General features: G+C 40.4%; 2 protein-coding genes across 4 annotated transcripts in view; one reads left to right on the top strand and one right to left on the bottom strand.

Moving 5' to 3' along the window:
• Nucleotides 1-7: 7 nt before the first annotated feature.
• stpg4 (sperm-tail PG-rich repeat containing 4) lies at nucleotides 8-4,014 on the top strand. The gene is given in 7 exon segments (XM_058385189.1): nucleotides 8-166; nucleotides 792-911; nucleotides 913-1,032; nucleotides 1,162-1,234; nucleotides 3,372-3,526; nucleotides 3,917-3,965; nucleotides 3,968-4,014. Coding segments are annotated over 7 exon segments (723 nt in total).
• Nucleotides 4,015-8,647: 4,633 nt separating this feature from the next.
• Nucleotides 8,648-27,869, bottom strand: part of ttc7a (tetratricopeptide repeat domain 7A) — a 29,243-nt gene continuing 10,021 nt past the window's right edge. Inside the window, exons 6-20 of one of the 3 annotated variants that reach the window (XM_058385948.1) lie at nucleotides 27,712-27,790; nucleotides 27,421-27,590; nucleotides 25,410-25,473; nucleotides 24,822-24,959; nucleotides 23,767-23,850; nucleotides 22,046-22,150; nucleotides 21,384-21,501; nucleotides 21,191-21,248; nucleotides 21,023-21,095; nucleotides 20,337-20,497; nucleotides 17,093-17,209; nucleotides 16,892-16,998; nucleotides 16,611-16,745; nucleotides 14,604-14,806; nucleotides 8,648-9,333 (exon numbers count right to left, since the gene is read on the bottom strand). In XM_058385948.1, coding sequence (XP_058241931.1) covers nucleotides 9,115-9,333; nucleotides 14,604-14,806; nucleotides 16,611-16,745; nucleotides 16,892-16,998; nucleotides 17,093-17,209; nucleotides 20,337-20,497; nucleotides 21,023-21,095; nucleotides 21,191-21,248; nucleotides 21,384-21,501; nucleotides 22,046-22,150; nucleotides 23,767-23,850; nucleotides 24,822-24,959; nucleotides 25,410-25,473; nucleotides 27,421-27,590; nucleotides 27,712-27,790 — 1,831 coding nt within the window. In that variant the 3' untranslated portion in view covers nucleotides 8,648-9,114. Of the gene's footprint in view, nucleotides 9,334-9,390; nucleotides 11,033-14,603; nucleotides 14,807-16,610; nucleotides 16,746-16,891; nucleotides 16,999-17,092; nucleotides 17,210-20,336; nucleotides 20,498-21,022; nucleotides 21,096-21,190; nucleotides 21,249-21,383; nucleotides 21,502-22,045; nucleotides 22,151-23,766; nucleotides 23,851-24,821; nucleotides 24,960-25,409; nucleotides 25,474-27,420; nucleotides 27,591-27,711; nucleotides 27,791-27,869 lie in introns of those variants that run through there. The other 2 variants (XM_058385950.1, XM_058385949.1) reach the window with 2 other exon arrangements.

Here is a 27,869-nt window from a genome sequence, read left to right as displayed (position 1 = left end):
CGTACCTATGTTACGGTTACGGGTGAAAGGAAGGTGTCTCTTTCCTGCCATGACAAAGTCCCCCAGTGCTGCGGAAAGAGCTGGAGCCATGACAGGAAAAAGGCACAGCAAGGTTACAAAAATGATAAGAGACATCCCTCATCACAGCAATAAAGGAGCACAGACGGTAGGTTTCATGTTCAATAAAACAGCTTCAGTGCGTGGAGACTTGTTATTACGTTACAGGGCAAGCTTCGAAAAGGCTTTGGTGTAGCTGCAAACATCTGACTGAGATACTGGGGGTTTTGACATGTCTGACAATTCTGACATGTTTCTTCAGAGTCGTGTGAAAGACCTGAGTGATGAGAGAAATCTGACTGACAGTAGTGACGGGTGAAAGGACACAATTAAGGTAGGTGATGTCACTGGTGACAGTGAATGAAGGCAAGGCCTAATGACTATTTGTTCAGCAGAAAAGAGGCACTTTACTATGCAACAGGGCTGCAAAATATATAGTTTGGTGTTTGTGATACTTATTTGTAAATGCATTATTTACATGGTATGTGTTGAGGTCATTTTAAATATCAAAAATACCTGACGGTATTTGTTCTGAATCCAGCTATATAATGCCTTTCTACAGGCATGTCACAACTACTATGTAGAAGCAGAATTACAAAATACTGACCTATCTTGTCTACATCTGGCTGCATTACTTTAATATCCCTCAGTCACCAGTTATCACTGTCAGAGTGACTATGAATTATTTGTGTGTATAATAATGCTGTGTTGTTTTTTGCATCCTTCTTCTCCAGAATACCCCATTAACTGGCAGTTACCACACTTGTGATTTCATAGAGGAGGCAAGCCTCAATCCTGTGAGAATGACCTACCGATTTAAGGACACGGGCTGTAACAGCCGGATTGTGTGTATGCAGAGCCGGGCCAATGCTTCTGCCAGGAGCTTACAGCTTTACTGTCTGGACCCAAGAAGCTTTCCAACATCAAGCATCCTACTTCTTTAAGAACTGTCCAAGACTTAACACCTATAAAAAAGTCGTGGACAGATAAAGATAAAGTGGGTTACAGTTAAGCAGTACATGTATTTTCTTCATGGAGCAATAACTTGAAGGTATACCTTGTTGTTCAGGTTAAAATGAATGCTGTTTAAGATGTCTTTTCAAGGACATAGACCTCTCTCTATACCATTATGATGTGACTGAGAAGCCTGTCCCTAAATTACCTTGCAAGTACAGAGGTGTTTCTGAACTCCTTCACATTTTTCATTCTACTCTACACACTGTAAAAGTGAGAAGGCTTTTTCTCTACTTTAGGTCTAGCTTCCTTTTTAATCCTGAATAGTTTAAGCCTAGCAGTTTTACTTATTACTTCACCATCTTAACTTTTCATTTGTACCACCACTGTCCAATACATATCACCTTCCACAGGCATGGCATGTTCTGTTCAACCATGCGAGGCCTTATCTTCCTTCCGTTCAGCAACACTTGTCATCACACACAATACCAACACAAAGCCAGAGAGTGAAATATGTGTGAGATCCCAAACCATTACACCATTACCAGTTACAAACTGGGAGTGTGAATGCAGAATGCTGAAGCTGGAGAACCTCCTTTTGTTTGGACCACTTCAAAAATAATCTATTTTTTTTTAAAAGCATATTCCTTTTATCTTCCTTATGAGAAGAGATACCTTTATTCATGAGCATCAGCACGTATCAGATATCTTTGTGCCTCATTGTTTTCACAGTGTTTCAGAGAGTCTTATAGTGTATGATACTGCACTATGAGAGGCAGCTGGGATGATTGGATATGTGAGGCATACTGGCAGCTGTTGTGTGCTGACAGAAGTGTGAGAGTGTTAAGCCACCTATTGGGGCACATTAGGGTAGATGTTAGGGCTTTGTTTTGTTTCAAGAGTGTTTCATCTCAAGCAAGACATGCGGTCTGTTAAAGGTTAAGCAGCAAAGCTTTTTATTAACATTAGAACGATGAGAGCTCAGTATACGGCTATCTTTCTTTAATGGTGAGTCTGTCTGACATAGTGTGTGAGAGCTGGTCAGAGTTGAAGAGCGAAATCAAAATCATTAAAGCTGGGACTCATCATATAGATATAGGCATGAAACTACACTTTACTTGCCATGAAACGCATATGTGCTGTTTGAACATCCCAGTTCCTCTTAGCTCTTGTAATAACCTTCACTCTTCTGGTAAGGCTGTCCACAAAATATTGCAGTGTGTCTGTGAGGTTTTGCACTCATTCAGACACAAGAGCATTAGCGAAATCAGGCACTGAAGGCTGAAAACCCAGAGATGTTTAATGGGGTTGAGCTCTATGCAGGCCACCAGAGTTCTTCCACATCAACTTTAACAAACCATGTCTTCATGGACCTCACTTTGCGTACATCATCGTGCTGGAACAGGTTTGGGCCTCTTAGTTCCACTGAAGGGAAGTTCTTAATGCTACAGCACACAGGGAGACAGATACAACTGTGTGCTGCATAATTTGTGGCAACAGTTTAAGGAAGACTCACATATGTGTGTGATGGTCAAGTGTCTGCAAACCTCAAATGTATTATGCACACACACACACAGAGGGAAAGAGAGAGAGAGAGAGAGAGAGAGAGAGGAACATTAAAGCATTAAAAAGGACAGATAGGCAGCACCATTTGTGCTTCCTAATTGTTTTAAGTGTTTCAAGTCCATAATCATGCTGTCTCTCTGAATAGCAAGCACTGTAAACAGAAAAGCCTGCTTTTCTCATCCAAACAAAGGGCCAGAAAACATGCAGTTCTGTCATTCTAATGCGATATGAATATCACAGTGAAGTAGGATTAAACATTTTAGAAACAATGCATACACAATCTCAAAGCATTTGCACTTATTTGACATACATTGCTATGCTGTGTGCATGTCTATCTATCTATCTATCTATCTATCTATCTATCTATCTATCTATCTATCTATCTATCTATCGGTCCGAGGCTTAGTCACTTTTTTTTCTTAAAGGCTTAGTGTTTTTTTCTGTATTTCAAGAGACTGACAACATTCTAATGTTGAAATCTACCAAATTTGTTCAGACTGGAACTTGTTTTTTTCCAAATGAAAGAAGGTGGAGTTGTTTCCCAGATTTCATATGACCTCACTGAACAAACCACACATTGTTACTGCACTTGCGTTTTTTTCCACTGTATCCAGCTCTGACTCAACAGCATCTCAGACTTGTTAAACTTCAGACTTTTGACCAGCACAACTCGGCCTTTCAGCTTGAAGCCCGAATTCACTGAAAGCCCTGCTTTCTTCAGCAGTGAAACCCAGCTGTGGCATTGATACCACAAAAATAACTTACTGAAAGCTTCCCGTACCGTGTGCAAACAGAGGGCACAGTGCGATGCTCCTCCTGGCCACACTGCTTCTCTTTAATGAAACTAAAGGTCAATGGCTCAGCAGACATTTATGCTATGAAGCATGTATCTGCAGCAGGCCAGCAGAATGTAGGGCAGCGTAAGGCCAATGCCGCAGAGAGCGACTGGGTGCACTGCTCATTAGGATGGCAAGCAGTGTCCCTTTTAAAAAGCCCTTGGGAAATACAGCTGCATTAACACCTCGGACACACTGCAGCTCTCCACACGCCATGGCTCAGGCTAGCCGGATCATGTTGAGGCTGCTGGTGGAGTCGAGTGGCACTTAATGATAGGAGGCAGCTTTTTCAGAGCCAAGTAATGCAGGTCAGGGCTGTGGGAACTGGCTCTTCCTCTCAGTTTTGGAAACAAGAGTATCCTGGATGAATTGTAATAGAGATGCTGAGTTTGCAATTGTTGTTTGGTCACATCTGTCCACTGTTTAAATATTTTTAGGAAATGTTTTTGGAGCAATAAGAAATTTTCTCTCAGACTGACTTCTATTATTCATTTATATTATAGAAGGAGGGACCAGCTCCTGGCCAGTACACCCTGACTTCCAGCCCAGTAATGCCATTACTTCCTGCTTCAGATCTACAGTACCACACCTTTATCTTTAAGCACTCCATCATCACAAGCTCTGTTCATTTATTTATATATTATTACTGCCTCATCCATTTTGTCCTAGTTTGGTCATTTGCCAGTGCCCAGGCATTACCTTGCTCTCCCCTATCATACAACAGGGAGGGTGAGGGCTAGCACGTGGCTTCTTCAAAACACCGCATCATTTTTAACTGCTATATGTGCCACAGCATATGGCAGCTGAAGACACTCAGTGCCATGTTCTGCATACATGAGCTCCCAACTACTCCCAACAAGTAACTAGTGCTGCTTTGAGTGACAGGGGAGAGAATAACACCATCCTCCTCAGAGCACAGCCAATTTTCCTCTATTATTATTATAGAGTTATTATTATAACTCTTTTTAATTTGAATATCCTGACAAACGGGGCAAATGCTATTTATCTCTGATGCCATCGGATAACATAACATAACATTGTTGTCCCTTGAAAAAAACTCAAAACTGATTCTTAAATTGTCATTAAAATAGTCTTTGTACATCATTGTCACAATAACAGTAATATGCTAGATATATATTCCTATATACACTATATTGCCAAAGGTTTTGGGACACCCCTCCAAATCTTTGAATTCAGGTGTTGTTTTTCAGGGGCTGTGATTGACCCCTTAGTTCCAGTGAAAGGAACTCTTAATGCTTCAGCATACCAAGACATTTTGGACAATTTCATGCTCCCAACTTTGTGGGAACAATTTGGGGATGACCTCTTCCTGTTCCAACATGACTGCACACCAGTGCACAAAGCAAGGTCCATAAAGACATGGATGAACGAGTTTGGTGTGGAGGAACTTGACTGTCCTGCACAGAGTCCTGACCTCAGCCTGATAGAACAACTTTGGGATGAATTAGAGCAGAGACTGCAACTCAGACCTTCTCATTCAAAATCAGTGCCTGACCTCACAAATGTGCTTCTGGAGGAATGGTCAAAGATTCCCATAAACACACTCCTAAACCTTGTGGAAAGCCTTCTCAGAAGCTGCAAAGGGCGGGCCAACTTCATATTACATTCATGTGCATGTAAAGGCAGACGTCCCAGTTTTGGCTTGGCTCACAGTCTCCTCTCTAATTCATCCCAAAAGTGTTCTATCAGGTTGAGGTCAGGAATCTGTGCAGGCCAGTCAAGTTTCTCCATGATTTGGAGGGATGTCTCAAAACTTTTGGCAATATAGTGTATATTGCTAGTGATAAATATATTGCAAAATATATTTCTTATCCTCATGTCCACTTTATCTTTGGGCTTTTCACAGAAGACTCCTGGACCAGACAGTCATACAGTCCCTCACGGCAGCTCAGTCCATGCTTTGCCACTGAGGACAACATGGGCTGGATCAATGGCCTTTTCTACCGTAAAGTATTTCAATGCTGCACATTCACCTGCCAATCAAAAATGAATTCACGTGTGATATGTAATTAATGCACGTGTTTATGTTCTGTTGACATTAAGGAACCTGACAATCTCTGTACCTTATTTGTCTGTTTTCCTCCCATATTTTACTTACACAAACAAAATGAAAAGAAAATTCTATCTTAGACAAATTAATTGCCGCATTCATTCAGTGGATCATTATAGCAGGAACCAGCAGTGCACTTTGCTTGCATAAGGAAAAAAAACTGTAGATCATTATCTACCTTTTCCACTCTCTCAGCTCCATGTCCAGCTGCCGTGCCTCAAAGCTATCTCAGTTATGCAGTGCACTGAATGCAAGCTAGCAATCCATATAATACCCAAGCTTTTGTGATGACTCTCACGCTCACATAGCTCATTTATTTGGAACAAAGAGGTCACTGTCACACAATAAAACAGCCATTCGCAACACTCGTCATCACACACAATACCGACACAGAGCCAGAGAGTGAAATATGTGCGAGGTCCCAAACCATTACACCAGTACTGGTTACAAACTGGGAGGGTGAATGCAGAATGTTTATTAAGCTGGATAACTTCCTTTTTTTGCTGTGGAAAAATAGAGCACTTCAAATTTTTCCTTTTAAGCATGGGTTTTGCCATCACAAATTGATCTATTTTTATACTCCGTATGTCTCCCAGAGCATGTTGTTTCAAACTTAATGTCTTCTGGCAAAATCCTACATCCCTACACCTGAAAGACACAAATGAGTCAGTGATGCATCGTTAAAACGGCTGTCATTTTTATTTGGATGCTTCCTAAATTTAGAATGTGTGGCAGTGAAACTCAACTCCTTGTTTGCGGGACATCTCAAGGGCTCATGGAAGCTTGCAGGTTATTTTGACTGGGGTCATATTCAGAGCACCTATAGAGCAAAACAATAGCAGTGTGTGGTCTCGGTTCATTTGACTCCACCACTGACAGGTGTGTTAGTATTACAGCAGAGCCCTGTTAAATGACTCGTGCAACTTTTAAGAAGTGGAGAGCTCAATGGACCTCATTGGAGAGTGTTCCTATTGTTTGTGTTTGTGAAACATGAGCCGGTTGTGGACAATTAGCTTGCTTCTCTCTGCTCTGCTCTGCCCTGCTCTCGAGGGATCTGGAGCAGATAAACGGTCTGATATTAAGGCATGGTTGTTGTACCATAACGTTTACAAAATGGCTGTTGAAGACACACAGGAAGCATTGTTCACCAGATTATGAAAAAGCTTGATCGGTGAGACTTCATTATACCATCATTTAGATAATAGGATATTAAGTGTCAGGTAATGGCTAGGAGGTCAAGTTTCTCTTGATAACAGAGTCGAGTTTCTTTCAGCTCCTTTCTGTATCCTAAATGGCTCAAGTATTAGCACAACTGGCTAGCTTTCCTACCACACCATAGCATAGTTTGTCCTCATCAAAAAACAAACTCATCAGTTAAGCAGTGGAACTACTTGGTGTCAGAAATGCAACCCTGTCTGGACACCTGACCTGCTCAGAGACCTGCCTCCTACTGCAGCATGAGGATCCAGGAGCCACCCTGCTGTCTGGTGGTAACCAGAGGAGCGAACACACACACACACACACATACACATAAACCATGGCTGGGAGACCTGCCATATTAAGTAACTATACTATGTCTAGAAGAGCATGTGTGTGCTCACAAAGATGTAAATTTGTTGTAAACATTTGTAAATGACTCAAGATTATATGGTAGTAGGCGTTTATGAAAAAAAAAAAACAGTAGCCATTCAATTAACAACAATAAGTAACAAAGCACATGAATATAAAGGCTTACACCTTTAGACGCCTAACACTGTGTGGGTTTTGTGACATTAAGTGACTGTGTGGGCTTTGTGTTGTTAAGCAATTCAGTAAGAACATCCTGTTTCTAACATCAAAAGGAATTCAGGCACAAAACCCTCCCATCTCTTCTGCCCAATCATCCATGTTGTCCTTCTCTCTGAGTGGAAGCTGTGTGAAGAGGGAAAAGCAGACGGATGTTGCAGTGATCTGCCTGCCTGGCCTGCCTAATTATTCAGACAGTGAAGGCGATGAATGGTGCTGCCTAGCACTCTTCATCAGCTGATGTCAAAGTGGCAGGCCATGCAATTCATTTATCTGTCTCCTTTTACCAGCTGCTGTCAGGACCTCCCCACGTGACCCAATACATCACCCACCATGACTGTGGTGGTTTGGCCCATTCATCTCCCCTAACTAAGGGGAAAGGCAAGAGAGTGTAAGGGAAGCAAAGAAAGTGAGAGAAGGTAGAATGAGTGTATGGACCAGATAGAGAGAGAGAGAGAGAGAGAGAGAGAGCACGAGCACATTTCGCTAGACAGTTGTACACAATCAACATACATTTCAATTATTCGATTGTATTTATCTTGTTTTATTTTGTACATTTTGTATATGTAAATAATTTCCCTCACATAACCCTCATTTGTTCTACTTTTGACCTACAATGACACCTTATAATTTGTCACATTTTTTCATATTTTTCTATTATTATTATTATTATTATTATTATTATTTATTTATTTATTTATTTAATTTTTAATTCTCCCTTCTTTTCTTTCCTGATGCATTGGCGTTATATTGTATGCTAACAATAACACAATAATAAAGTATAATAAAGTACTTTGAAATTGAAATTGAGAGAGAGAGAGAGAGAGAGAGAGAGAGAGAGAAAGAGAGAGAGAGAGAGAGAAGGAGAGGGTCTGCCCCAAGTAACAGCATGGAAAGGTGCACCATAAATAAATATAGGAGCATATAACAAACATTGCATGACAAACCTATTGCCCTCTCAGGCCATTCATTTTATTTCTTTACATGTTCTGTTTTTAAGAGGAAACCATTCTGCTTTAAGAAACCCACTTACAGCTCTTACATAACAGAATTCCTTCATCTGCCACACTTTTCTCTTTCTCGTTAACAGCCTGAGCTTCTGCATCAAAGAGAACAAGCGTAGCATTTTTTACTCCCCTTTTCCCCCTAAAAGCTCTCAGTGCTGGGAGACCCATACACTTGCAACTCTCCCAGTTTCCCCAGTAACTCGAATAAGGGGCTGGCTGCTAGGCAACCACAGCAGCCTTGTAGACAGTAAATGGGGATTACAGTTTCATGGCAGGACTAGAAATATTACACAAGACAGCACCAAGCTGCAGCACTTGAAATACAGGACTGTGTACACAGTCAGGGAACAAATCACAAACACAAACAGTGGTCTTAGCATCACTCTTTATAGAAAGAAATGACATTCACCTGTCTAAAATACAGACATTAAGGTAACCTAGAGATTTTCACATATGACTGTGAGATGGATGTGATTTAGTGCTTTTGCAGGCTGTGTATGCGTGTGTGATACAGCACAGTGATACAATGCAGTTATACATCCTCTTTGGTATGGCAGCTGTATGTCTGTGATTTATATCTGTTTTTAATTTAAAATGATGTCTTTTAAAACACTCTTCTTGTCTGATGTGCATGTTTTAGGTGTTACTACAAATTCTTTTCATAATTTCTGTTAACAGCGTCAACAGATTTTTTTTACAATACCTGTGATCAGCACTTTAGAAAAAGTGTTTTCCTGATAAAATTCTTTGATATTATAAAACCGGAGACTGAAAATATAACATGGAATATTATATTGTGTGGGAGTGTATGTGTAAGAGACATGCTGGGGATCTGCTCTCACAGCTCTCGGGGGATGATAGTGAAAGGCCTGATGGGACAGCTGGACTCCAGCTCCAGGGCTGTGAGGAAGCAGTCAGGGGCCTGAGCGCTGCCGCGGCTCTGCAGCGCCTCCCCTAGGCCGCTCCACGCTTCATGGGCCAGACTATGGGTCTGCACGGCATCACGCAACACCTTCTCTCCTAAGCCAACGCGGCCCATACGCACCAGCAACTTCCCCTGCACACAGGCACACAGAGATGAGACAGATATTTAATCAGTGTGTAAGCATATGCGTGTGTGTGTGTCTGTGTGTGTGTTTGTGTGTGTGTGTGTGTGTGTGTGTGTTTTGGGGGGGGGTGGGATGTGGTAAAATCAGCATGGCTTGTCTCTTTGATTCTGCAACCATACACTAAGACACAACTAGATAGTTGTGATAAGGCAATACACACTCATTTACACATACTAAAATGTGTATGTTATGCAGGTATACTCACACAGTTAATTGAAGAGAAAAGCAGACATGTTACTCAGGCTTGCTCACTCTCTTTCTCTATATTATCTCACCACTTTCTGATTCTCCATGGCACAGTGGAGAAATATATATTTAATATATAAATATAAATATAAATATATTTGTGTCGGTATCTTACTGTTTCATATGTGATACTGAGAACTGTTGATAAAAAATGTGTTTCTCATGAATCCTATTAGATCCAGGCTTTACCAAGTACCCCATGCTGCAGTGCCAAATGTCCAGGGGGGTGGAGTCAGGACTGAGCTAGCTTCTCCTGCCTGGGTGGAGTCGAACCAAAAATCCAGAGCATGTGTATAAGACTGGACATTGATAAGTGAGCCTTTTTGTGTGTTAGAATATAGGTTAGGGGTTAGGGATATACTAGGTGTTGGATTTGCTCCAGCTCCACCCCCTGGACTTTTGGTTCTGCAGCAAGGACAATAACTGCAGTACCTGTTTAGTGGGGGACTGCAGAATCAGGTCATCTGCATGGGGCAGGAAACTGGTTCTTGAGTCACATAGTGCTCCAGAATGGACTATTATACAGGAAAGTTAACTGCTGTAAATACTGAATAACTAAAGCTACACCATTACATTCCATCCATCCATCCATCCATCTATCCATCCCTCCGTCGATCCGTCCATCCATTCTTTTGTTTTCTGTACCACTTATCCTATGCAGGGGTGTAGGGAGCCTGGAGCCTATAACAAGAGACCCAGGGCACAAGGCAGGGGACACCCTAGATAGGGTGCCAACCCTTTGGAGTGCACAAACACACACACTCACATTACCATTTACTCATTACAGATCATTCAGAGATGCCAATTAGCAAACAATGCATGCATTTGGATGGTAAAGTAAACTGGAGTATCCAGAGGAAACCCCCAATGTACGAGGAAAACATGCAAACTTCACACACACACACACATGGCAGAGGGAAAACATGCTAACCACTATGCCACTATAATTACAAATGTATACACTAACCCTTTTTCTTCTTTCTCTCTGTCTCTTCCTCTGTATACTGAAGTAGACAGTAGACTTGACATTTGCAGGAAGCATATTATAACAGCTAGAGAAAGAACACGAGCATGGGTGTATAGCTGTTTGAACATGCTGTAATGTGTGTCTTTTGTGCTTATGTTGTATGTACCATGCTTCCCTCACTCTCCTAGCAATATCTACCCACTGAAACCTACCCACATTTACACTGTCCCCATCACACACACACACACACATGCCAAGGCATGCAAAATAATAAACACAATAATATGAGGCCAAGCGAGAGAGGCATAGCAGAAGTGTGACACACATGCACACACACACACAGACACACACATAGCTCTGCTATTTCTCAGTGGCAACAGATGGCTCCTGATTATGCGGGCACTTCAAAAGCTGAGAGCAGAAGAGAGTAACTCCTGGTAGGGAGAGAGAGAGAGAGAGAGAGAGATATGAAGGGAGGAGAAGATGAAAAGAAAAGCACTCACTTACTCATTAGAAGGGAGTACAGGATTATAATCAGGTTCATGAAATGGGTCCCTGCAGTTTACTATACACAGTCCCACCCCTATAAACCAGTATGACATGGTAGCTAAGGCTTGTTGACACAACAGAGAGCGATGACAGACTTGGTGCTGCTTGGAATTTTTCTAAGAGCTGATGTTTTCTGAACAGGGCTGTAGTTATATATAAGAAGAATATTAATGGGCAATGTTCCACCTTGTCAGGTTTAAAATACGCTACGACACATCAACCGGTATAAATTTGTATACTTGTATTTTAGATATGAAAGGCAGAAATCTTTTAGAAACAACACTCCAACACATTCTAAAAGATGTTCTGAAATGTGATCATGAGTTGCTAGTGGAAGTCAGATGTAATTGTTAGTAGCATTTTTGTACTGTGGTTGCTCTAAAATCAATCACTGAAAGCACAGGTGAAATGCTTGTTTGGTATATTTGCATAAGGAAATGCATGTGAGCTGGTTCCAGGAGAGCGGAGCTGCTTTGTTTCCCTTTAAATATAGGCCTTGTTTAGAAATTCTGAAAATGATTTGTTTAAGTATATGATTGGGCTGCTTCATACCATAAGTCCTGAACCATGTTAAGCCCCTCATGATACATGAAATCCTCTGTATTCTGTATGTTAACACTGTCTTGAAACCACTCTAGCACTGAGAACATTAACAGAGCATGAAGGGGAGTGACGTAAGCCAGGGAGCTTTCGATTAGTGTAGTGTGTTGGTGTTTATCGGGTCATTGGCACATGGTGAGGATGAATACTGAGATTGTGCAGCTTGCATCTGAATGTGCTAATCCTGCTGCATGCTGACCTGATCCCTGTGTGGCACAGCTGCCGTTACCCTAGCCATGCTCACCAACTATTACAGCACAGCAGAGGGAACACACACACAGTCACACACAGGAACATATGTAGACATGCACACATATACATGTGCACATAAAAGAACACACACTAAGCAACATGCATACACTTCGCAGTCCTGCTATTTTTCCCTCATTAGCAGACCTCTTGGTGGTGAAATACAATCCCCTAGTTGCTAGGCAATCCCATAACGGCCTGAGAAGGAGTGAAGTGTTATAAATAATGTATTTGCATTATCTAATCAGCTCACTGCCGACCCCATCCAGAGTGAGAGAGCGAGAGGGAGAGACTGTGCCTGTGTGAGATAGTGTGTGTGTGTGTGTGGAGACACAGAGACACAGAGACACAGTGCTGAGTCACACTAAGGTGCAGTGAGGAAGCATGGCTGATCTGATGTGGCTTAACTCATATGACATGATAGTGGAGACTTGCACTGAGTTTAGATCGATCAGCTGTACAAAGCAATGAGTCACACACACATGCACCTAGAATCCATATAGGTCTGTAGTGAAGTAAAACTCTACGGACCGTATGAATCAGTAGCCCAGGATAAAAAAAAAAGTTATTCGATAATAGAGGGAATAAAAGCATTGAGGCTTTGTGTGCTTCTGATTCATGTCAAGCACTCACAAATGCAATTATCATATTGTTCATCTTGATATAGACCAGAGAGGATGGAAAGCAGATATTCTAACTGATAGACAGCTAAGTTTCTTGAGGCAAGATCAGTTTTTTACTCCACTTTAAATCTGTCTGCAGTGAAATCCGGATCTGCGAAAAAATTGGACTTGGTTGGAGATCTGTCTCCACACTGACAGCGCAGACAACAACATTTGAAAGTACTTAGCACTGAAATGCTTTACTGTAGCGCCTCTGCATGTTTGCCTTTCAGACATTTTCCTCTAACTAGCACAAGCTATTAGCAAGGAGGGAGGAAAAGTTGACAGCATTCTGCCAGCTCAGAGACGTGTTGAATCATTCTTGAAGTATTTGTAGTTGGCTACTTGTAAAAGCCAAGTCACATTTGAGCACTACTCCCACTCCAAAAAGCAGGAGGCTAATGCTCGAATGCAGTGGATTTCACTATTTGCAAGAAGCTGCTGAGCTGAGGAGGCAATACAGCTGCTTCCTTCTCTATTATGAGCCCAATGCTGCTGTTGATTCGTAATGAAGTCACATTGCACACAATGTTCGGCAGAGCAAGCTGGCAGCGATTCAGGTTTTTATTACCTCTGGGGATTGACAGAGTACGCCTGTTCTCCAGAAATAGCAGGGAAATGTGCTCTGATTGGCCAAATATAGGGAGAAAATGGCCTGGCTTCGGCAGCGCTTACTCTAGCACTGACTAATGAAGACCTTGACATTATGGAGTCACAATGAGTGGAGGCAGCGCTAATGTTAGCTCACCTACTCCATGTGGGCTGCAACTGCAGCCTCCACACGCTACAGCAAGTGTAGTATATTCACAACACTCCAATTCTCAGTTCCCAGCTCATACTGTGATGCTCTGAGTGATACTATGAAAGCAGAAGTAATTTACGTCATAGGCAGAGTGACCAGGATATGTATTACTGTCATAGTTACATGAATCAGTTATTTTTGAGTATTGCATGCAGGACTTTGTAATTAGCTAAAAATAGACTATAAAAAACGTTTTTTCACAATCGACAATATGACCACAGTGGATCAGAATCTGAATTTTTTGTGAAATTCCCTGTATGGGGTTGCTACAAACCCTATTATTAAGCAAGTTCTTTTTTTTAAACAGGAGGTTATCCTCAAGTTCAACAGCTGCTAAACAGCACAAACGTTTATTTACACTGTAGATAGCATCACAGATGTGTCAAATGACACCACCAGTGGTGTTAAGCGTGTCACAAATGCTCCTATTTCATGAAGCGACATAAATCTGTTGTGGTATGAATATTACCTCAGATTCATAAAGGCATGCAATGAAGCATGATGGAGCAATGTGGGTATGAGCATGGTGTGGGAGTCTTGCATATGCGGAGTTGGGACATATTGAACATGTCCATGTGTGTGCTGATGATAAATGACATTAGACATTTATATGTAAGAGATAGCATCCAACTAAGTGTCCTAATACATGAAAATGGGTCGAAAACATGACAACATGAAGTAGAGTAGTTCGCTATTTCCTGCTATCAGGACACTTAGTCAGCCGCTATCTCACTCACGCCATGGCCACTTACCAATGGATTGTACACTATGTTGCTCACAACTAAATGATATGAAACAGCAGACAGAACAACAGTCTGAAGTGTGCTGGGTTTCCTCCCATTCCTCTCAAGCATGAATGTTATTTACCTCTGTGATAGCTAGCCAACAGTGTAGTACAATAAAGCATCTAGCCTAAACATGTTATATAATGGTTGTCATGGATATTTTCTTTATGCTTACAAAGTCAGGGAAGCATTGATTCCTGGCTGTGAAAAGTGTGACCGGATCTACTTTATAGGTATTCCACTGTAAGTAATACATGTACACCTGTGACCCAGTGCAGACACAGAAGAAGTATTTCGGTATAATGTACCGTATCTGTGTGTGTGTGAAGAAGAGAGAGAGAAAGAGAATGTTCCTCACTAGGTGGATTAGTATATGATGTCCTGTGGGGTTGATAGCCAGGGCTTCGTCATACAGACTCTTGGCCTCAGTATCGTTGCCTCTGCGCTCAGCGAGTCGGCCCCTCAGCAGCAGCACCGAGTGTGAGGTGGGGAAAAGTGCTCCTGCCTCCTGCACGCAAAACTGAGCCTCCTTCAGTCGTCCGTCAGCCATGAACAGCTCTCCTACAACACACACACACACACACATACACACACACAGACAATGGGCAATCTGTTATATTAATGAGTAATGGATATAATTTGAATATAACGATGTCTTGTTGGATAATCCAGTATATACACTGTAAGTCTATAAAATGTCATGAAGTATATCATATCAGTTGATTCTCAACATTTGAAATTATGTTTAATTACCTTTCGTGTCATAACGTCATACAGTATGCCAAAACAGTAAAACTGATTGTAACAATAACTGATTTTAAAATTGTGATAGACCTACGGACAAGTTTAAAGCCTATAAATACTCAACTACTCACTAACAATCATGAAGTGGACCACCTACATAAAGTGAGAGGAAAAATATTGATGGTGTCCTTAGAGTGTCTGTTCATGCGTCTCTATCAATGCGTCTATATTATCTGCTAAACATTAACATTCATAAACTTCTTCCGTGTTTCGATTTAGTTAATAGGCTGCTTGATGCCAGTCACCTGACAGGCTGTTGACAGTATATAGGTGCTTTGTTGACAGTTTCTAGAGTGCCTACATTGGAGTAATCTAAATAAAGTTTACAGACAATTTGAAAACTTCTGTTCAAAGTCCTTTGTCTTGACTAATGACATATTCTTCAAACACAAAGAACACTTCCATAATGTGTTCTCTCTATTCTCTCTTTCTTACACAGATGGCATCCCTTACAACTTACTACTGAGATTCATGCAATGCTTATGAACGTTATAAACTCCCTTTGTAGGTTCGCTTTAAATAAAATGTTACCGCTCTTGTAGGTAATAAACAACTGCTTCAGTTATGGAAAGTATTATAAATAATGTTTATATGATGTCTGTTTAAATCTATTAAGTCTGGGATTTTAAAATGTGATGCTGGTCACGTTGCTAATGTAGACATACACATATACACAATGCAGGGTAGTCATCTCTATGTCTATATAAGGCCGTAAGCAAGAGTTACCCTGGACATCTGCGCACTCCTTCGTCACTGGCCACCACCATGTTATCACAAGCCGATAAATCCTTACCACATGCCATTAAAACAGTGTGGGTGTGTGACTGGGGGAACTCACAAACAAACCGTTTGCTTTAAAATGAAACTATTTCATATTCCACACAACACAATTCTGGAAAAAATGAAGATCAATTCATATAACGGCAGGTTTTTCCAGGGTTAGTCAACTAGCTGAAACCAAAAAAAAAACTTCCAAGGATAGGAAAAATGCAGATGTAATAGCCTTCATGTAACAGCTTTGAGTGATCAGTAATGAAGTGCTTTCATTTCTCTGAATGTAATAATGGTCTAAATGAATTGAGCAATGTCTTTATTGTAGCTCCTGTATTACATCATCCTGGATATGTCATGCATTGATCTTTACTTGCGTTTCTGCTTTTGCAAAAAAGAAAAAAAAAAAAAACATGCAGGCCGGAAATAAGCCCAAGCCTGAGGAATGTTGGGAATGGAAATGAGAGGGCATAGACGCTGTGAACTGAAGCCTTGGGAAAATGTGCACTTCATACACAGCTGCATACAAATATCATTTGGGTTATGTCAGAGGTATACAGAGCTGTTATTCACATGGATATATAAAAAAAACAAAATTTTTGGCTATTATTATTTTGATATTTAAATTAATTTATCATTATAGCATTACAAAACTTGGAAGCACTCTCTACATCAGTAGACTGTAATCTAGTGATTATAATAGTCTTCCATTGAACGGCTTAACTGACTCAAGCTTCTGTTGTGCATTAACGTGTGACTGATTGCCAAGTAGCAGTCATGCATTCTTTACCTGCCTGCAGCCAGATGCGCTCCAGAGTGGTCCAAATGTGTGCAGGGCCATGTCTCTGCATGGAGCTGACTGCAGACACTTCCGACAAGACCTGCTCCAGCCGAGACACGGCCAGGGACGGAGCACTCTGAGAGCCTAATACAAAGCAATTGCACACATACATACACACACAGACACATGCACAGTGCTAGGTAATTTCATGTACAGCAAGCACATAAACATATAGGTCAGTAGATACTGCTCCACCCACCAACACCCGCACACCACACAATAATACAGACCGGTTTCTGTCTCCTGAAAATCTGGTAGTGTGAGATGTAGGCCGCTGGGCTTTCTGCTTAATGGGCCTGGCTCAGGAGGAGGAATACTGCTGTTGTCATCAGTCTCACTGAAACCACAAGTTCTGCTTAATACCACTGCATATTTACATTGAGTACCTGTCTTACAGTCTCTGGAACACACACACACATGTACACATTTACCTTGGCCGTGCAAAATCATAGTGAGTCTGCCACAAGTGTAGCATTTCCTCACATGTCTGCAGAGCTACAGCTGGACCAAACAGAGCCTCCTCCAGTTTCACTTTAGTAAAGAGCAGGCTGCAACAGACACACACACCACACACACACACAAAATTTTAATAAAGTAGACCGATGACAAGGCAACCGGACACAAGATCAGTGACTCATGTCAGTGTAAAAACGCTTCACAGTGATATGTTTAAGGGCATGAGCTCTTCAGCTGTGCTAATACGATGAGTGAGTACATGTGTGGGTGCTGCTGCCATTGCCCGTAGTGTGTAAAACCCTCTTCTAGGCTTCTGCTGACAGCAACACTGCGGCAGCAAAGGACCATACGCCCACTAAAGCATGCCTCCCTAGCAGCTGATCAGTGGGTGGATGGGGCCATATATGGAGAGGGGTGTGTGTACTAAGAGCATCAGTTAACACAAGCATGGCATGTGCAGTAGAAGAACAGAGTGTTATTAGACATATAGATAAATAAGATAGATAGATAGATAGATAGATAGATAGATAGATAGATAGATAGATAGATAGATACTATCTATATAGTACAAAAGTACTATGTTAGATGTAAAACAAGTTGCTCTTTAAAATGAGCAGAATTTCAAAACAACATTAAAGTATCATTCATTCCATGTGTTTTTCTAGAGCTGCATGATGATGAATGATTTCAGAGATTACTTTAGTATTAAAGGCCCTTGTCGTAGAAAATCATTAGATTAGATTTCGGCTCATAGTCATACACTACAGACCATACATACACTACAGACCAAAGAGCCATAACAAAAAATAGTCTAATAACTGAGACTGGTACTCTACATGGATATGAGTATCCATACTGTCATATGTAGTTGAGGTTCTGTTTCTTGTCGATAGAGAGGGAAAGTGATCCTTCAAAACAAAACCTGATCTCATGTCATGGTGTACCTGGTTGAGCTCGGTGTCATAGAAGCCATGTGATATGAGCTATATGATATGAGAGGAGATGGGCGCACACAGAAGACAGCAAACACAGCCCTGTACATGCTTCAGGTTACAGAGAGCTACCATGTGGCAAAAGAAAGTAAAGAATGTAGGAGAAAAAATAGACCCACTGAGTCCTTATATGAATACATATGTATATATTACTACAAGCTTAATGTTCCTTAGTAGAATCTTTGCTTGAAAAAGCCACATATTCCCACACAGAGTGCTAAGTATTTTTCTGAAGAATCCTAAATCCACCTGAGTCTATTGAAAGCGAAGATCAGCTGAATAAACAGGTGGATTCAGGTGTGGCTCGAATGCTTGTCTGGAATAAAAACCTGCACCCACACCAGCCCTTGATCAAGCTCTGCTCTATAGTCTTAAATATTTCAATATAGATTTCCCATGTTTCTTTATAGCATCCTGAATATTCCTATACTGAGTCCTGAATATTTCTCTATAGAGTACTGAATATGCCTTTTATAGCATCCTGAATATTCCTATACAGAGTCCTAAATATTTCTCTATAGAGTACTGAATATGCCTTTTATAGCATCCTGAATATTCCTATACTGAGTCCTGAATATTTCTCTATAGAGTACTGAATATGCCTTTTATAGCATCCTGAATATTCCTATACAGAGTCCTAAATATTTCTCTATAGAGTACTGAATACGCACTTTATAGCAACCGTCATTAATATTCCTTAATAGATATCTGAATACTTATGAATACTCAACACTCCATTATATAGACCATTATATTCCTATATAGATTCCTTTATATTTAAGGTCCTAAATAGTCTACTATACAGTCTTTAACATTCATCTGTAGTGTCCTGAGTATGTATTTATAGCATCCTGAATATTCCTGCACACAGTCCTCTGTGTTCCTCTATACATTCCTTTATATTCCTATGTGCTGTTTTGACGGTCATCAGGACCTTTCCAGAGTCCTCAATATTCCTCTATAAAGTGTTGGCATCTTTACAGTAGATCTACATATCCCCTGCCTGTCTACCTGTAACTCTTTGTCCCTCTATAACCCTAGAGAACAATAGTGACCCCACATGGCTAAAATGTGCAAAGCATGTAAACACCAGTGCACTGAGGACAACAGTAAAGCTAATACTTCTCTCTGAGCTCTAGTGAAACTGTTTACAGCTCCAGACACTATGGTAACCACACTGACATAATCCACTGATGAATCACTGACTTCAACCAAAGCAACACCATGTTGTAGTTTCCACTCGTAAATGCACCCTATTGTTACAGAGTTAGTAATCGTTGTTCCATAATCGCTGTTCACCACCTGCAACCAGTGAGAAGGCACTACATCTGCCCTGAGAGAATAGTGAATGTTTGGAAAGGAAGAAGTGACTCACACTGGCACAGGGGAGGGAGACTCTGGAGGGTTCAACCTGAGATCCTGCTATCATTACTTTGGTTTTGGACTGCTATATTTGTGGGAATCCCTTAATTTACTCCCTTCTTCAAAACAAAACTGATTACTCCAGTCTAACCTGTGTTGACTGGTAGATTGCAAAAATAAACGTGTGTCATCACGCCTACGTGTCCCTTCTTGAAATCCCAATTCCAGCAATCACCTTAGACCACAGTCAGGATTTTGGTATATTATCATCCTCTTTGCAGCTATACTAAAACAGCATCAATCTGTCTAAACACAACAGGAGGGGGAAAGAGATCCCACAACTGACCTTTCTACAACTGACTGATCTGGATTTCCTGTGTGGAGCAATGGGACACTCTGTCTACTGGTGGCATTAAAACCTACAGGTTTTCCTATCAGACACACACATCCAGACATTTCCTGGATCAAGAATTTAAAACACCAAACTGGCCAAGGCCCCGTTCTGAGAAGTATTGAGGTTGCTTAAGGACAGACCTGAAGAACATGTTTGCTGGCAGTTCACTATGAACAACAACGGAACAACATTTTATTCAACATTTTTTTAAAAGGGTGGTGCTAGTGACCAAGTGATAATACTAAACAGTTAGTCATAATAATAAAACCGGTTTTGCTGCTCTAGTTGTTTTGTTGTAAATAATGGAAAATCTAAGACAGTATGCATGCTCTCTAAGGGAGCAGAATGTCTCTAAAAGGCAGTGACTCCAAAAGTGAATACACTGCAGTCACTCTAAACCAGATGATGATATATGTGCCTATAGTATACTTATTAGATGTATGAACTATCAGCTAGAATTAACATACATACTTGAAGTTATCAGGGTACTGGCTGAGGGTGAGGGTCAGTGTGTCCAGGGCATGCTGATAGTGTTTCTGAGCGCTCAGCAGAAGCACAAGCAGATGTAAGGAGTGCAGGTCATCACTGCGTAGATTTAGAGCCAGCTGCAGAGGCTCCATTGCTGATGATATCTTGCAGGAGAAATAGAATCAGTGAATTTCAAATAATGTTTTTATTATGCGGTTGAGCAAAAATACTGCTATTTGTGCGTTGGAAATGTCACTTTATCGAACAATACTATACAAATCAGTGTGGAGAGTGTTTGTTCTAACTATATTATGGCTGGCCACACAGCACCAAAGAGCTGCCACAATAACCATGATTACGTCATTTTGACTGCGCACCTGTTTGCACCAATGTGGATCTGTCGAGCATAAATTATCACAGCCAGCTAACACACAGCAAACATGTAGCCACAAAGTAGACATAGAGCTGACTGAGAAATAATAGAAATAAAGTGGTTGATATTAAAAAGATTAGCTGTGTATGTAATGCCACCTGCCTGGAATGTTTGATTGTTTAAGGTTTGTTTTGTTCTTTGTTTTATTGTAGTTTACATGGCTGTTCGATATCTATACATCTATATCTATATATAAATATAAAGGATAGCTGTAATAAAGAGCCTGAAAATGCCCCTGGATAGAATGTCTGCTCACTTGTCGCACTAAGGCCAGCTGAAGAGAGAGGTAGAGGGCAATCTGAGGGTCCTGGGGGTCCACTTCATGAGCACTGAGAACAAGAGGAAAAACACACACAGAGTAACATATCACTGATGAGTGAAAACAAAAAAGAAAAGCATGATCACTCTAACTTATGAAACATACGTCTGTAGTGCACGTAGAGCTCGTCTGTTGAACTCGTCTCGGTCACCTTTCAGTATCGCTGCAAGATAAGTCAGAAAATAACATTAACGTTAATGAAAATGGGAGCTCGAACAGCCAGAAGAAGACGTCAGGACTGAAAAGACAAAGAAAAAGTGAGTAAGTGAGTCACTGTGGTTAAAACACACAGACTTACCATCTGAAGCTTGCAGACTATAACACAGTCCTATGGTGAGGTGTGCTCTGGCAAGAGACTCCTCAGCTCCTTCACCCAAAGCAGTCACGCTTTTTGCAAGAGCTTCAGCTTCATCTAGCTGAAGAGCACACCGTTATACATGTCTCTCATACAAAGGTCTTTATTATTCAGTATTGTCAACATTGCAAAATGATGCAGGTTTCAGCTACACTTGCACAAAGCTTCTAGACAAACTCTGTCCAAAGTGCTGCCTTATTTAACTATTCCAGTCTTACCTTTGTGTCCTTAATTGAACGTCTAAAACGTCAGTAGCAGAATGCTAGGTTTTTGATCTGAGAGTTGCCTGGCCAGACTCATTAATTCATGCACTTTGTCTAAAGTGGAGGTCTACTGCCACTGTTAAGCTTCTTATGTCTTGTACTCTAGATATCTGTCCTGCTCTCTGCTCTGTCAGCAGATATGAACTAATCTCTTCTTTATTAAGCACTCCAGTGTGGACAGGAGACTGTTGTGAGCTTGTGATGGATAATGTACTAAAACCAGTGTAATTGCATGGCAACGTTGCATAGGACTGTTTACATAATGGCTATTCTGTAGCACAAGCACGGATTTGTTCTCACTCACTCACTCTCTCTCTTTCTGTATGTGTGTAAGTGATTTACCCAGTGCAGCTGGTTAATGCACACTTTGGCTGCCAGCAGTGGTGGTGTGGGGTCCTGAGGTTTCATCCTGGTGCACTCTTTAAGCACAGACACCGCAGCTTCATTCTGTGACATAAAGTGACAGCGAAAGACCCACACTGTCTTATAAATCTCATCAAATGTTGCCATTATTCTCCACTTTCAGCTCCTGAAACGGACTCAACCGGTTCATATAAGGGTCTGGCCATTCTATTGGTTAACTGATAAAATCAGGATAATGCAGATTTATGAGTAATGGTGAAAAACACATTATGTACGGAAACCATATGACTCTAATAATGAAAAAAAGTTATTTTTAGTAAGTAAACACAATTCATCTGTAGGGTGCAACATGCTCTATAATGGCTGTTGCATTGCCAGGATTCAAATGAATGATCTATTCTCAATAAGGCAAAATACAGTTGTGGTGCTCAGCATAATAGTCAGTGAGTTAATATGTTCACATCTACAGAATAATCTGAAAATTATTCTAGTTAAATCTGGATCAACAAGCCAGCCAATAATCAATCAGTGTTCTGTCCCATAATATGCAGTGCATTTCATTTCACCATGTTATATAGTGTTCTTAAAATCCAGTAACACCATTAAAATCTTCAGATAGCTGCCAAATCCAGACAGCCTTAAGGTACTGTAAATACTAGAAATTTGGTTTTGGTTGAGAGGTTATGGTATGATGTACTTAAATACAGTAATATTTGTACAGAATCCTAGAATAGTATAGTATATTAAAAAGCATTTTGTATTGTATGTGCATACAGCCATATACACAAGTGTAAGACATCTCAATGTGCACTGTTTTTTTCTGGTACAGTTCAGTATTGGAGGAATGAATGCAGTTCTTCCAAAAAATATTCCCTCAGCTGGTGTATTTATGACGGTTGAAATCTCCCATAAGTGTACAATTTTTGATAACATCTGCTAACAGCACAAAATGATTCACATCAGTTTTAAAATATCAGCTGGCCTCTATTTAGCCACACAAACACACATGTACACACGCAAAAGTGCATGCATATTGTGAGCCTATTGTGTGAAATTGCAGTCTGGCCATTACCTGTTTAAACCAGGCTTAAATGACCCATATTATGGAAAACAATTTTTTTCTTGATTTACAATAATAATAGTTTGATGTACTATGTAAACAAGACCTACTATTCTGTCTTGATATCATACAGGTCATAGGTGGAAACTACCATGCAAGGACAGAACATTTTACATTTCTTATGTGTCACTATCATAAATACAATTACTTTTGCCTGACAAATTAGCCCCGAGCAGCTTGGTCTGCTGTTGTTGCAGTCTGTTATTGCAAAGCTATAGGCACAGAAGGTCTGGGGCTAAATGACTAAACATGACGTGCCGTTCCTGGTGGCTGGGAAGCAAATGTATCTTTGCATAACTTTCCGGACAACAGAAAGGAGTGGCTGAAATTTCTGTTTTTCCAACATCCATCAGGCACAGTAACAAAAAACAGCCTGTCTAAGACTATAGCAAATAAGTTTTCGTGTCACAAAAACATGTGTAAAGTCACACAAAACATACAAGTGTGAAATATCAGGGCTTTATTTCATTTTAGTAATTCGCAAAAGGAAAAGTGTTTTGAAAATCTCCAGCATGCAGCAAATACCTGTATGTTCTGTGTTGAATTAATTGGACTGGATTGGTCTGGTTTAATGTCTTACCTTGCCACTTGCCATGAGAGACAAACCCAGCTGGTACCAGAGATGAAACTCACTAAAGGAGAACTTCATAGCCCTTTCCAAGCACTGGCACAGACACAGACATTCAGTAGGCACACACACACACACACACATCCATACCGTTATTACACATGTTCTTAAAGAATACGACGTGTACAATTAACAGAGAATTGTAAAATGGTTAGAACCACATATATGAAATGGTTTGTTAAATTCTTAAATGGGAATTACAATATATTAATCAACACAGAAAGGGAGACAAATGAACAAAAACTAGATGAAAGTTACTGAATTGCAGGGTTTTAATTATGCTGCCATTTTCCTTATTGATTAAAAACAGATCTTATGTCTGGTATGCTGTAATGGGTCTGTGATTCGTGAAAATCAGTCAAACTTCTCTGCTTGTTTTGCTCGTTTTGTATTATTTAAACCTGGAAGTTGACATCTGTTGTAATCTGATTATCAAATTTTCACAATCCAAACTGGCCTTGACATGGATTGTTGTATGTCCTAATTTCCTGATTGTATCTTAAAATGAAAAACTGTGCAATAATAAACACAGTGCATTAATGATATGGGTGGAATCAGCTGTGAAAATGAAAAAGACATGAATGCTTTGTTTTAATATGGTATAAATAATAGAATAATTAATGGTATTTTAATAGCATTGGGTTCCCCAGAGGTGTATGTTAAGCACTTTACAGTAAGCACTGAACACACCGTTAGTAAATAAACAATGCACGATGAGATGAGTATGGCTAGACGATTTGTGTTAGAATAAGATTCTTTATTTATATTCCTGAATTCACCTGAGAGGGCTGGAATGCACCTGGTCTACAACCAACACAGCCTGAGGAAAAGGTGGAAAGAATAAAAGTAGAGAAAATAGAGAGGCACCATCTGGCACACAAGAGAAGCAAATAAAGGAATAGTCACACTAGCATAAAAATCGACCCTGAAAATCGAGACTCTGACACACTTCTTGTGCCCACAGGCATGCATTAGATGGCTGTCCCTGAGCTGTGAAGTAGACTTACCTCAGACAGCATGGCATATTGCCCCCTCCTGGCCATGCCGATGCTGAGCAGGTCATACACAGAGGAAGCATCCTGGATGCTGGCCTCACGTGCTTCCTTGTGCTCTGGTGTGCGGCTGATCACTGCCTCACCGCTGGCCTACATAGGTGAGACGGACATCACATCAATTATTGATGTAATGTAAATACATTTTAAGAAAGAGCACGTTGATATAAGCAGAAGATCCCTGCTACAGTGAACGCTGTAGTATTTAATATTTAAATAAAGGTAAATGATCCCATATAAACAAACCTTTGCTTAAGCTACCAGTTATTGTGGTGAAGTAAGTTATTCACCAGTTATTATGGTGAGTAGGCAAATTACAGTGGTAATAACAGAGTGTGTACTCTGACATTGTCCTTCCATAAATGCTGCACATAACACACACATTTTTAAAATAAATTTTAGATACTACACTAAACTATTAGTCAAGAAGGTTTAGCTGTCTGTCACAACTCTAATAAAAATGAAAAGGGAGGGAATGGATAAATCATGGAGAGCAGCTCAAAAAGAGTGGGACAGAGAGAGGAGTGTGAAAATGTCCCTCACCATCGACTCGGTGATAAGCAGCAAGAGTACAGCCTCCTCCACCACGTCCTGTGGACAGAACGCTCTGCAAGCAGGAAACAAGAAGAAGACGTCATGCAGGTGTGTGTGTGTGTGTGTGGTTGCATGTTTCAGTCTGTAATAGAGAAGTGCTCCACTGGTCATGGAAAACTCTCAGGTGTCTTTCACACAGTACCTATTGTCTCTCAAACTCTCTGTACGCCATTCTGGCTGCTTCCTTTTTTTCAGCATCCGTTCTGCATGCTTAATGTCTAATCTGAGGTTATGAGGATCTGCTTCCTGTCTGAAAATATCTCACCTGTTATTGTCGCTCTCCGGTTCAGACACAGATCAGTATTTAAATTATTGAGTCACGACGTATCTCCTCAACAAGAAGTACGCAAATTTCAATCCAGTATTTACTATTCTATGTTCTTTTCTAAATTCTCTCTCTCGGCCTTGTCTTTTCTGTTTGCAAAGAAGTTACAGTTCCCCATGTCGCTGTATGACTTTTTTGCATATTTAAAACACCTGTATAGGTGGGCCAACAAAAAGATTTGTTTTGTATTCAAATGTTCATTTTGCAGGCAATTCCTTATATACATACAGTCCCCTCCAAAGGTACTGAAACTGTGAGGCCAATGGCTTTTGTGATAATTTTCCATGCTTGTACAGCAGCTTCAGTCAGTTGTTGTTTGTTTTGTGGGGTTTCTCCTTTCAGACCCCTCTTCAGTATATGAAATGCTGCTCCACTGGGTTAAGGGCTGGTTACGTAGGTATCTAAACCCTTCCACTTTTCCCCATGATGAAGTGGATTTTTCTTCACAACTCTCACAATGTTTCTGTCATCAACTGCTGTTGCTTTCCTTGGTGACCTGTTTGGCGTCTGGTTGTTACTATACCAGTGGTCAAGACATTCCGAATAGCTGTTATACCCAAAGCTTGTGCAATGGTTCTGATCAATTTTCTCTTTTTTTCCCATATACAGCTCTCTGGTCTTCAGGTTGGTTTATCCTTTTTAGCAAGAAATTCACTGTTCACAGGCAAAATCCAGCACTCATACCAGGAGTAGACATTCAGAGCTATTCACTGTTTAAACACTTAGTTGAACAGGATACATTTGGGCAACAATAAACACCTGCCAGTCACATGGTACAATGGTTTTGATTATATGAATAATGGGTGGTTCAAATAAGAGTTTACTTTGTTCTAAGTTTTAAACTCATCTAGCTGTAAATATTAAGCCGAAACTTCTCAATATTAAGATCTCATTTTTATCTTTTGAACGCGAACCCAAATGTGTTCAGTGTATAGCAAAAACAAATTCTCCTTAGTTCTTCCAGTGGAGAGGACTGTATATACAGTATTACACATTATTATATAGTATATTATGTTGTATTGTACTACTAATAAGTCATTTAATTCTCTGTTCAATGTAAAAATAATATATATTTTACATATATTTTATATATGTATATTTTAATAATAGTCAAAAATCAACTATCCAAAAAACCCAATATGGAGTATGTGTGTGTGTGTGTGTGTTTGTGAACATGTGAGTCAGATGACAAATTGAAGGAAAAAAACAATAAAGTTGATCAGAAATCTGTATCCGGAATTCTGTAAAGCCACTATGTGACAATGTCCATAGCGAAAAGTTGTATGCCACTAAAAATGAACTGAATTAAACTGTAAGATGCTGGGCCACCACAAACCTCCGACACATCTTCAACACTTCATGACAGAAGTCTCTGGAACTTAATGATGAGAAGAATTTCAAACTTCCAAAAAATAGTAAAGTTGATGTATTTATGATAGTGGAGGACAGTACTATCAGATCAGATCCTTACTTTGTTGAGATCGGGTGACTGTGAAGGCCATAGCTTGCGATTTACATCATGTTCATATTCATGAGATCATTCAGTGAGTCAGAGAAATGTCCTCACAGCATTAAAGGGTCACCAGTTACAGTTCAAGTTCATGGTATGTTTAAGAATGTGTGTGAGAGTCTCACCCCTCTGTGCTGTAATATTGTGGTGGTCTGGAGGAAGGGTAGATGGCATCTTTTGGGTGTGTGGCTCCTTCCTTGTGCAGCCAGGTGGGGGGTGGAGGTGAAAGTGGTCCCCAATAACTTTCCTCACTGACTGAACTCAACAACACCTCTGCAAGCTTCCTTGCTACTGTCTGCACAATACAAAGTGTTGATCAAGAGACAAAGAAAATACCAAAAGTACAAAAAACATGTTTTGTGGGAAAGACTGTGTTTATTATTATTAGGTTTAATGTCTGATCTTATACCTCTCACCTTACGAAAAGTTTGAGACCCACGACTCTCGACCGCTCTCAAGACCTGACGCAACTGGTTAGTCCCCTGAACCAAATGGCTAATAGACACACAGAAACACACACACACACACAAAGGATTTAGTAGTGAGGTTAAATAGAACACCCCTCTTGTGAGTA

This window comes from Hemibagrus wyckioides, linkage group LG03, assembly GCF_019097595.1.
Source record: "Hemibagrus wyckioides isolate EC202008001 linkage group LG03, SWU_Hwy_1.0, whole genome shotgun sequence".
Taxonomy (NCBI): domain Eukaryota; kingdom Metazoa; phylum Chordata; class Actinopteri; order Siluriformes; family Bagridae; genus Hemibagrus; species Hemibagrus wyckioides.
This window is presented reverse-complemented; position numbering and strand designations above follow the sequence as displayed.